This window comes from Phalacrocorax carbo, chromosome 2 (assembly GCF_963921805.1).
Source record: "Phalacrocorax carbo chromosome 2, bPhaCar2.1, whole genome shotgun sequence".
Lineage (NCBI taxonomy): Eukaryota > Metazoa > Chordata > Aves > Suliformes > Phalacrocoracidae > Phalacrocorax > Phalacrocorax carbo.
Genome location: NC_087514.1, coordinates 78,499,799 through 78,512,344, shown reverse-complemented (window position 1 = coordinate 78,512,344; position 12,546 = coordinate 78,499,799). Strand labels below are relative to the sequence as shown.

The 12,546-nt window shown below is 37.1% G+C and overlaps 1 protein-coding gene across 4 annotated transcripts in view; it reads right to left on the bottom strand.

Annotated features, from left to right (window-relative positions):
* The window catches only part of ADCY2 (adenylate cyclase 2), a 218,695-nt gene that overhangs the window by 51,482 nt on the left and 154,667 nt on the right, over positions 1–12,546 (bottom strand). For all 4 annotated transcript variants that reach the window (XM_064443349.1, XM_064443348.1, XM_064443351.1 and 1 more), the window contains 2 exons: positions 9,617–9,714; positions 3,061–3,145 (listed from right to left, as the gene is read on the bottom strand). In XM_064443349.1, coding sequence (XP_064299419.1) covers positions 3,061–3,145; positions 9,617–9,714 — 183 coding nt within the window. The remainder of the gene's footprint in view (positions 1–3,060; positions 3,146–9,616; positions 9,715–12,546) is intronic.

The following is a 12,546-nucleotide window of genomic DNA, read 5'->3' as shown; positions in this document are numbered from 1 at the left end:
ACAAGCACATAATGCAGTGGCAGCCAGGTGTCCTAACTTGAACTTAGGTTTTGCTGTCTTTGCCAGCACTATGGGTCCCGCTCTATAAATCTTGTAACACTCACGTAAATATTTGACTACTACTGCAAGTTTACGTACCAGATAGAGGTGCCAGGCAGTGTGGCCTGCAGGGGCGGCCCCTGTGAGGAGCGGCCAGGGTGGCCCCGCACCGGACCCAGCCGGCTCCAAGGGCCCCACCGCAGGGCACGGCTGAGCCCCTCAGCCATGGGCGGGCACAGCCACAGGGAAAGCTGGGGGAAGGAAGGGCAGAAAATGTTGGGCAGAGAGAGGAGCAGGGAACAAAAAGGGCGAGAAACAGCAGAGGGAACACAAAGGTTGGAGGAGGAGAAGAAGAAGGAGGTACTCCATGCTGGAGCAGATATCCACACTGCAGCCTGTGGGGGACCCATGCTGGAACAGGGTGAAAATGTGAAGGGAAGGAGAAACAGAGAGAAACGTTTGTGTACTGACCACTCTCCACCCCAACTTGTGCTGCCTGCGGGGAGGTAGAGGAGTCTGGAGTGAAGGAATGAAGCTGAGTCGCAGGGGGCCAGGGGGGAGGAATGGTGTGGCTTTAATGTTTGGTTTTGCTTCTTACTACACAAATCTATTTTAACTGGCAATAAATTAAATTAATTTTCCCTAAGTTGAGTCTGCTTTGTCTATGACAACAATTGGTAAGCGATCTCCCTGCCTCTACCTCAACCCCCAAGCTTTCTCATCCCATTTTCCTCCCCCATCCCGCTGAGGAGGCAGAGTGAGTGAGCAGCTGGGTGGGTGCCCGGCCCATAGCTGAGGTTAACCCGCCACAGTTCATCTGCCAGGGTCACTCTGGCCCAAAAAATTATTTTCCTTTTTTGCGCATTTTTAGAAGAGAGATATTTGGTGATTTTAAACTCTGTAATTACGTGCAGTTGTGTCTACACAAATGTACACCCACGTTTACTGCACGCATTCTGCAAGGGAATCCAAATGTACCCTTTCAGAAAAAGAGGTGGGAAGAACCTACACTGGCAAAAAAAACCCAATTGGGATTAGGATGTTAAAGCTTGGTTTCTGTTAAAACTGACACTATAGTGTTAAAACTCCGATATTGATACTTGTTCACTTGAAAACTTCAGGCTTTTTGTTCTACAAAGAAACCATTTACAGTTATGGGTCAGATACTGCAATGGATATGCTACTGAAACATAACATAGGGTGTCACTGTGGTTAAAGCTGCAGAACAATACAAAATACAAGTCTGACAATTAGGGAGAGGACGGGGAAAGATAAACCTACTGCCTCTCTTGTTAGCTGCCTCTCATCCATCACCTTACAGAACTACATCCACGCTCCTGAAGGAACGACAGCGCTGCATCAGCTATGGTCATAACTCACTTGCTGAAAGGCTTCTTAGCAGCATAGCTTCTGCATTAGAACAGCTGAACTCATAGAGACATAGACATAAATAGATCCTCTTCAAGCTATTTAGGTTAGAACATGACATCTTGCAAGTCAACAGAAATGCAATAATGGGTCTCCATTTCTGGGAAGTATTTACAGTACATACAAGACATACAAAAAACAGGTTTGAAAGTAGTGTTAGGTATTATTCAAGTGGCACGACTCCTCAACTCTGGCTTAGGATATTTGCTTAGCCACCCCTTTAAATGCAGAAAAAGATATTTGTATTAGACCGAAGCTATATTATAAATAAAAGCCCCAGGAGAGTATGTGTCCCAACACTTCTTGATACCATTTCATTAGCACCTCTTTTTCCTAGAGGACGAAGGCCGTCTTTTCCTTGATTTTTTTTTTTAATTTGTTTATTCAGCAGCAGTACTCTGACTGCATCATTTTACTCTTATGTCAATAAAAACCAGCAATCAAGCATGACATTACATTGAGAACAACGTTTTGTTGTTAAGTAATAGCAATCTCTCTAGGAGCTCACTCCAAGGTGTGAGTCCTAGGATTTAAAATATTTTAAAATGCTGTTGCATTATACCTCAGATTAGTTACTGAGCAGTGACAGCATCCCTACCTTATTGGAAAGACAACTGAAATGTAAATTAATTACATGTCCTGGTTAACTACAAGCCTCACAAGGAAAGAGGGAGAAATTATAAAATCCCGTTTCCTCTGCTTCTTGCTTCAACTGCCAGGCCACCTTTCCTTACTGTTTTATTGCAGAGTGATGTAATTGGCTTTCCCATGTGCATATTTTGCTTTTTTATAAAAGATCTTTCAGCCTTCTCCATGGGAGCTTGTAGAAAAATGTAAAGATAGAGAAGGAGAAGTAGGGAATAAGTGACAAGCATACACGCAGTTTTATTCTAGATCACATGCCAAATTCAAATTGCATTCCCTTTCTTACAAACCCTTTAATACCTTGTTCTAGATGGAGTTATATGTTGGATTTATTTGAGAACAACTAAAAGGAGGACAATAATACTTGTAAATGATATTGTGAAATGCTGAAAGGTTTGTCCAAATCTTGAATTAAATTAAATTCTCAAATTCAGCATATTATTGGGTACACTAGTGGGTATTACTATAACACCTGGACCACTCAGTGGCAAAATTAGAATTTTACTGTAAAACTTTTATATATCAAATTAAAATGTTATCATGAAATATTATCTAAAATCAGAAAATGGTCTTATACAATACTTAAATACACAGTCCCCCAAATTAAAACATTCGTAAGATGAGTCACCTGTAAGCAGAACAGCAGAAATTCTGAAAAGACAATCAATCAAACAATAATGCAAACCTCTCAGAGGATCCAGCTTCACATGGGAGAAAGAGAATATCAGAGGTACAGACAGTCACTGTGCTGTCATTTTCTGTTTTTCAGATAAATGAGGACATTTTATGGTAAGTTAACATGGACAAAACAAAGTCCTCAGAAGCCTGAGTGTGCAAGCCTTTCCTGTTTAACTGGTACTCTGCAAAGGCAGAATGACTTGGCAAAATCAGAACATGTTATTTAAAAGAAACCATTAACTACTGGATTACATTTCCTTGAATACCTACCAAAAGCTGTCCAGCAAAGCAGATAAACAAAATGAAGGAGAGCAAGAGAAATGCAGCCCCAAATGAAATTCCGAGAATAGATGTTCTACGAGAAATAAGAAAACATGTATTAAATTTCTGTTACACATTTGTAGTATGACCTTTCTTTGTGTATATTACTGATGATATGAAAAATTGCCATGTGCAAGTTGCAACTTCCAAACATCAACACCATGAAAAAACAATTCCAATCCTTACCAGAACGACAGGCTTTTTTCCTGCCATTTTCTTACCTCAGGAATGCTTGAACTGGCTACACCTCTCACTTTGTGAAACTATTACCACGAGAAGATAATAATTTCCACAGCAGCAATGTTTTGTTTTGTTTTCACTTTAGAAGGCCTGTATCAAATAAGATCCTTATTGCTTTATTTTTATGCTGGCGATTTTACAATTTAAGAGTCTAATAGATATACAAAATAAACTTATTGGTAGTGTACATTCCCCCCGCAACGGTAGGAAAAGCAATAGCATGGGACAATGATGCCCAGTGTTCAGTGTCTTACAGCTAGAACCTGTGATACCTGTGATGCTGCAGTCTCTCAGTCAGCAAGAGCCCTAATATAGTGACTGCTGTTTCAGGAACAGATAGGGATTCAACACCTCTGAAAACTCAATTTTGTATCAAATTTGACTGGCTGGCCAGTAGATTCTGAAGTATCAGAGGACAGGACAGGAAAGAAAACTAAACACCATGAAGAAAAGTAAAAGCAACAGACTTCAAATGAAAAAAAAAAATAGCAGTATATAAGCTTCCAGAAGTCATCCTTACTCAGCATTCTAGCTCATCCTCTTCTTGTGTGTTATAAATAGGAAAGTCTAGTCAAAAAAGCATCACCGGATACTCAGTAAACAGAGACAGAGATGCAGAAACAATCCGTGCATGCATTCATTCCACAAATGTGGAAATCTCTCTACATGAATACCACAGTAGAGTGTAATTGCTTCATCAGGCACCATACGAGAGCTACTTAGCATGGCTGCCTAGGGAAAGATGCAATGGGACCTAATTATGCTTCATGAATGCAAAGAGATCAGAAGCTCTGGACCAACTGAGCTCTTTAAGCAAGGGAACTAGATGCTGTTATGAAGTGCCTCACCTGAGTGTCTGTGGTTCAGTTTTAACCACAGATTTGACATTTTTACAGAGTTAAAAAATATCTCTTAACTCCTTTAAGCACCAGCAAATATCCTATTTTATCAAACCTTATATGCTAGAAATATTGGCATGACATTTTAGAAGTAAGTTTTATATCCCTTGTTTTTTCCACAACACCGTAATAAATGCCACATGTTGTTAGCTCCTCCATAAACATATGATTCAGAATTAAAATACTTTATTAATAAAAGCATACATGTCTGTCCTTTAGAGATGACATCTGAATTCAAATATATACATTTTATAAACTATAATACTAAAAATTCAGGAGTAGAACTCTATGGATCTAATTTCCTTAGATTACATATAAATATTGGAAAACATTTTGATCTGTTTCAACAACAGTGTTATAGAAGCTATTTTCAGGAAAGAACAAAAAAGCATTAACTTCACAAACCAATTTGATGCCATATTGCTGTCATTAAAAGCATTTTGGAGAATAATTTATGTGCTTCCCTGCCAATCATTCGGAGAACCTCTTACGTGCTAAGTATTCATCAGATTTTGGGTCGATGTGAACAGCTGATAAAAAGCAAACAACTGGCAATTCACAACATATATTAAACTTGAAATGATGTTTCTCTTAAAGTTATTTGAAAATCATTATTGCTTATGAACACATGTTCTCCAAGAATTTCTCATTGAGACTGAGACAGTAAGCTGTACATCAGCGTATGTAAAACGACAGTCTCTACCCTTGGGAATTTAATATCTAGAATGCAACAGAAGAGATGAAAGAAAAGGCATATAATTAACAGGCTTATCTTTTGTCTATGCATAAACACCTCCAATCATAAATGTCCTTCAGTAAGATTCAAGTAACTATTCGGGCATTTCAAACTATTGCTAGTCTTTCTCTGATACGAAGGATACAGAAAAGGAGCCTGCACACCTTAAGAAATGATTCAACACAAGAATAGCCTTATGAGTCATGTTTGGAGTGCATCCTTGTAGAAGAAGAAATTAAGATGTTTATGAGAGAAACTGGAGAGGAAGAGAAATAAAATGAACATGGCATAAGGAGAGCTTATGCAAAGAGTACTTAATCATGCGGGAAATAGGCAAGAACAAAAGGTCTTTGTAACTGTTTTACATGATCAGTTATATTATTGGGGTGGCACAAGAAGAAGAATAACACAGCAAGGCGGGCAAGATTCTGATCACCATTACAAAGAGAAAAGGACTGAGGATAAGGAAAAGTAAAATGGTTCAGAACCCAGATCCCAGTGGTGAATACAGAGGAAAAACAATTGTAAGATTTTTGCTCCCCAGATCCGCTTCTTTTCTGGGAACAGCAGGACTTCTGTTTCGGTTAGGCTAAGCCGAAATAGTTTCATGCTGCTCCTAGAAAGAAAGAAGTGGGCTGAAAATGCTATAATGGGAAGCAAAATACTAAAAATTAAGTGCCACCATAAAGAAGCCTCATTTGAGGCAATGACTACAGGAAAGCCATAACATACATTTATTTTTTGCCCTTGGAACATTACAAAAACAGTACAGGTCCTTACAGTAAACTAATCTCGCCTTTATTGTGTAGAGTCATCAAACACACTGCACATGTCACCAAAAGCATTGCATTGACAGGCTCAGGCAAACCATTTTGTCAAAAGAACACCTGGGATCCCATAAGCCAGCTAACTTTTTACCTGCCTCTTCCTATGCTTCAGGGAATGCCCTCGTTTCTGACAGGTCGGCCCTCTGCTACAGTGCCTGACCAGGAATCCTGACGGGGCAACCCTTGACAATAACCTACAGAGGGACAGAGTTTAAAATGGAGGAAACAATACGAGAACTTCCCAGGCTCCAGATAGTTCCAAGTATAAATAATGTATGATCTTGGCTATCCTTCTCATAGTTTTCTAGTTTCATTAGTAAACATCTGTTTTGAACAGTTCATTTCTATTAGGTGGTGTGAGATTGGAAAAAAAAATTATACATGCGTATGCTTTGTTGGTAACACTTTAACTGAAAAATAAGAATTTATTATAAAGATAGTGGAAAATGGAGAAGGGAATGTATGCTTTCCACACTTTTGTAACTTTTAGGAAAATATGTGACTTATGGCACGTCCCTTAATGGGATATAGAGAATTTCCTTAGCTTGCCAGGTAATTAACATTCATGTTTTAAACTATTTGATTGCAAATTCTCTTGAGGTGATAAAATCATACTGAAGCAATCACAAATGACAATTATACAAGGCAATACCAAATTCAGACTTTTTTTGGTATCTAATAGTAACTATTTATTTCTTAATCCCGCTGTTGCTTTCACTAAGCCATTGATGGATTCAACAGCTGTGTAGACTAACTGTATGGTAGTTTCAGCATTAAGAAAAATCATTTGAGTATTATAACTTGAGTTGGTTTTTTTTTAAGTCAGATACAGCATAAAAAATAGCTAGTAATGCTGGTTTTCTTTTGTTTATACTGTCTTATATTATACACACCTGCTTTCAAAGTTTTTAAGTACTACCTTTTCTATGAAGAAATTAAGTTTATTCTATTCTATTCTATTCTATTCTATTCTATTCTATTCTATTCTATTCTATTCTATTCTATTCTATTCTATTCTATTCTATTCTATATTCAGCTGTGCCTGACTGGAAATACTGTGTTAAGGCCTTCTAACCACCTTCCCTGGGTAGAACAAGATGATTGTTAGTTTGGCATGAATCAGGATAAAAGGACGCCATTCCTTGAACAAAGCAGCCTCAGAGAGCAAAGGCGGGAAGAATCTTAAACGTAGCCCCAAACAAACCCCTAACTCGAATAGCACAAGAAGTAGCTCCTGTTCAACAGGAATATACTTTCATCAGCTCACCAGTTTGCGTTTCAAAAACCAACACTACCAACTCTATTTCAGTTGACTGTTTCCCTACATAAAGAACGTAGAGGTTGTTATGAATTACTAGAGATACTTCTGTCGCTTGGTAAACCACGAATGCTAGTGAGCCACTGCAGGCCTGTTCCGAGGAAATTTAATGATCAAGATTTGCTGTCATTTTAATGTCACAATAAAGATGTGCTCCTCATGATACATTTCACCCCAAGAAATTGTTTATATGATTAAGTTTATATCTTTACCACTTTGTGTAAAGTTTCTTATGAAAACACCACATCATTTTATTGACCCTGGGGAAATTAAAACATTAATAGATTATTTCAGCCTTGAAATAAATGTCTCGTGATCTTGGAGATATCCCTTATTACTTGCAACTTGCGGGATGTTACCATCAAACATCTTCAAATCTACTTTAAAGCAGCAGGTGCTATGCCTGGACAGAAATCAATGATATTACACTGCTGCAAAGCCAGATTAATAGAATAGTGAATCAATAAATCCCAGTGACAGACGTAGTTTATCTCCCTGTCTTCATTAGATCACCATTTAAAAATCCAGTAAAATTTTTGGAAGAAAACAAAAAGGCTAGATAGAATCTTAGAGTAAACCATGATTTATTGATTTTTTACTTATTTATTTTTTGCTGCAAGGAAATAACACTTGCAGCACTGGAGTATGTTCCGTTTAAGATACATTTGTGATGACTACATACACTGGTGATTTTTAAACTTTTTTATTTTGCAATGCTCCAGCATAGTTTTCCAGCAAACACGCAGATGCCTGTATAATACCTTGGCTTTCTGTCTTCCATTTTTGCATCTCTTAAATTAATCCACAGACCCCTTGAAGCTGAATCTCATTCATGTTGGTAATACCTGATTTTACACTCTTGCTTTTACAATTTAATATGCAGCCCTATAAAAGGACCAAAAGATAATTAACATTTTGGTAATGAAAATGATAAATCATAGGCATCTTTTGCTCTGATGTTAGAAAGAGATCATGTAATATAAGTGTATGATTTTACAAGTTGGAGGACACTTTCCTTAGTTGAATACACCTCCCTAGAGTTCAGTGACTTCAAGTATCTGATATATTTTAATGAGCTATACAATTTTATTAAGAGACATAATAAGGATGTAACAAAATGAGCATCTTACTCATGTATGATAGGTGATAAATCTCGATTCATTTTCATGACTAAAAACAAAACATAAAACAGATTAATAAATCATACTGCTGGAAGGGACTAGTTAGATCCAAGTTCGGTTTTTGGTATATTACAAACCATGAATTTCCCTGAATTAATTCCTGTACGAATCAAAATACAGTATGAGCTTGTAAAATATACTCATTATGCAAAATGACAAATAAAATTATTCATGAGTCTTAATTTTGTATTTTGCAATAGTAATGCCTGAAGTCAGGCTGAACCATGTGCAGAATACTGCTGAACTCTTGGAAGAGTGTCCCTTTGCAACTTGCGTCTCTGTGTTACAAACTAGCTGGGAAACCCTTTGCAAAGAAAATGCTGTAACATCTGAAGAGAAGTCCATAAAACTTTATACATGTTATAGAACAAGTCTGCAGTATGGAAAGTCAATTTATAATGACCTAAGAGTTCCTTCTGGTTTTCAATTAAAATATAAGTACTACAGCACAAGACCAATCTACCAGCTGAGGTTATAAACACCACTCCTGAAAGCACTGCACAGGAAAAAGACTGAATGAAGAAATATTGTATCGCAGTGAATATTCAGTATTGGCTTTGGAAACAATTGCTATGAAACAAATATCAACCTTCCACTGTGTAAACAATCACCAGCAAAATTCCATTTTAAGAAGACTAATAAAATACGCTTTATTGGAACTGTCTTACACTTTTATCAGCCCTTCTAGAATAAGCACAGATAAAAAGCTAGCTGATTTATGTGCACAAGTATATATTACCTCATATGATCTAAATTCTGATAAAAATAATTATTCCAGCAATTGTTTATAATATTTTAAAATTAGTTTTAAAGAGACATTTTATAAAGATTAATGCTGTTTGCATGCTGAATAAAGCAGCATTATCACAGTAATATATTAAATACATTTATTCAATCACAGTCCCAATTCTGCAATCTATTTTGTCCCACTTCAACGTCCAATTGTCACACTTACTTTACATGTAATTTTAGTGGCACAAATTTATATCTTGTGTTAATTTCTTTTTACACATACAAATTTCATTCCTGTTATCATCACACATTTCTAAATGCAAAGAGAAGAACTAAAATGAATGAGGAATTGATACTAATGCTTGGCACCACACTATTGACGGCATTTAAAATTAGAAACAACCATAACTCTGAAAATGGGCTGAAATCCTCAACCTTCTCTGTTCAATTTCATTTCCAAGAATTGACCTCTGTAACCTGACGATTCCAAAATGTTTTACTTAAACATTTTTATTTTGTTACATTAATGAGAAAATATATGTAGGAATGAGTACACGTTAAATACCACTTACTTTGGCAATACCAGAATCTGTACAACAAAAATGCAGAAGAATATGAGACAGGCACAAGTCACATAATACTTAAATGCAGGGAGAGTAGTTGCTCGATACTGAAAGGAAAAAAAAAAAGGCAAATGTTAAAACACAGTTTCCAAATCAGATAAAATATCACCCAATTGAAATTTCAGCTTAAAGATGCAGGAATGTACAGGCAGTCATTAGCAACAGTGAATTTCCTGTTGTGCAGAGACTTCCACATCCACTCACATAGGGCTAGGGATTATCCGGCGTAGGACTGAATCCTTTTACTTCTTGAAGAACAGCTTAAGTATCCATGTCAAATGGTTTTGTCTTGTTCCTCCACAGAACAGGACTACCCCAAATTAGCCATGAAAAATGTAATTAAAAAAACAAAGTGAAAGCATTTTTAATAATATTTTTAGGAACGGCCAACATTCTTAGGTGATTCCAGGTCTCTCAGACATTAACTCCCCAAACTGATGTTCAATTATTAATAAATACTGAATAGGCCAAAACAGTTATTAAAAAACATAACAGCCATTTAGGCAAGAAACTTCTGAGCACACAAAGCAGCAAAGTGTAAACCGTGCTACACATGTATATGAATATTCTATTTCCAACAGCATAGCTAGAATCACACTGATATTTACTGGGGTTTTATTATTACTTCAATTAAAATATTTTATGTCTGTGTTAAAAGGCCTCATGTTTCCACTGATACTACTAAACACTTGATATTGTTAGGAGAGAGTCAGTTTGATATGTTTTGTCATGAAAAAAATCTATTTATGACTCTCTAATTAGCTGGTCTAGAGACATAAGAATTAAACAATGAAATATTTATCAGAGTTGTTCTGCCATTTGAGGTAGATATGTCTAGATTGAAACCAATTAAGTACTCAGAGGGAAATGACCTAAGTATTGGGCCTATTAAAGTTACTTACCCGATCGAAGGGTTTTTTCAAAGGGTAAGAGTTTAAGATTTGATTATTAAAAGAAAATGTACCAAAGATTATTTTCACAAAGTGCTCAAAATGCCAGCTTCATAAAATGGAAACTGCATGAGCTGTGCTTCCTAACTGCAAGTGCACAGCTGTGTCTTTGCGCTTAGTGCCAAGTTCTGCCCTTGAAATTGGTGCACCAAACTTTACATGAACATGTAGAAATTGAGTTTAGCAATCCAACAGCTTTTTTTCACTTTTGGATTGTATGACAAAATTAAAAGCAATCTTATCACGTACCTAACTGAATTTCAAGGCACAAATATGACTTTGCTTGACGAGTACGTTTGCAGCAAGTTTTCTTCTTCCACCTGTTGAATATGTTTGTTGTTTCTTAATGGTCTGGTCCAACAATTTTGGACCTTGAGCTGCTGTTTAAGTCACAAAAAATTCCAACCCAATTGTAAATTCATTTCACTGTTTCACACTTCTCCAGACACTTCCCAATGAAGTCAGGCAACTCACTCCTTAGGTTAAATGATTATTTTGCTTCATTACCTTGCTGTACATTCAGGTCCTACGTGGCCTGAAAAAACTCCTGTTTAAATCAAAAGCAGGCTTCTTACTGAATTCTTTAAAGTCAAGACTGGACTGGTGAGTCATTCAAAGGCAGTGAAGAAATATATTTAAAAGCTGGATTGGAAAAGAACAATTAGTTCTTTGTTGTTCCATAGCATTCTACAGTCTAAAAGAGATTATAGACTCCTACAGGGAGCATCTACAGAGCCAAATAACTTTGCTCCCTGATTTTCTCTCAAGTCCTGATTCCCTCATTGTCCAAAGTGCACATATGATGGTCTTCTCTCAAGTTCTCTTTCAGAATTTACCAGTTAGTACCACCCACATTAAAATCTGAATGTGCTCCTAGGCACACCTTTGATCTGCTCAGTGTACCCTTCAAACACTATGGATGAGACCACACCACTCTAGATTCTCTCTTATGCCATCTTCTGAACAGCCTCAACAAGCCTTGAAACATTTTTCACCGTAATGCATTGCCAAGGGCATACAACACATGCTTTTGGCAGCTGGCCATAAGAACACTACTCTGCTGAGCTGTGAAAGAATCTGAAAATTATTTTAGAGGCTTTGAATGGAAAGATATCTACAAAAATAATTAAATAAGTGTTTGCCCACCACAAGGAATGCAGAGGATGCTCGCGCCTATGCCGTACAGTGTGAGTACAGTATGGTAATACTTCCTCTATCCTATTCTCATCAGGTTCACTCATTTGTACAGCCAGTTGTGGTCAAACCTACCTCTTACTTCCCTGAAGGGCAGCATCACTGTTCAGCTAGCAGCTGCCCTATGCTTACGAGAAAGCAGAAAGAGGCAACTCTCCAGTCTTCCTGCTGAAGTTGTGTCAGCATGTAGAAATACACTCAAGCTCTACAAGGCCATAAAACAAAGGAAAGGCCTGACTTTCTAGGCTAGTGGTCATGACAATCACCTAGAAGGGAGGAATCCTTCATTCTGATCTTTCCTCCAAGGACTAGAAAAAATACCATTTACTCCATCTGTACATACGTGTCTCAAACATGTTTTATCACACATATTAGTTAGAAGAATATTTAGTGTGTTGCATCCAAGACAGCTAGGCATTTTTGTTAAAAAAAATTCATAGTATTGTTTCCCCAGAATGGTTGTGAGCATCAAGGGCTTATGGAGAAAACTGATGAGCAACTGATATCATTAAAAGGCTATCATTAATACAGGTAGAGTCTCTGAGACAGGGTGAAAGAAAAAATATTAATAACAGTGGAGTTTGATAAATGCCTTTTGAGGATGTAGCTGATCGAACTTAGGAATTCTTTGCTTCAGTTACATCAAATTTGGACTATCAAATCTCCTCCCACTTCTGCGAGACCATGAAAATGTCAAGAAATTCAAGTGAACTGAAGAGCCCTGCAAACAGGAAA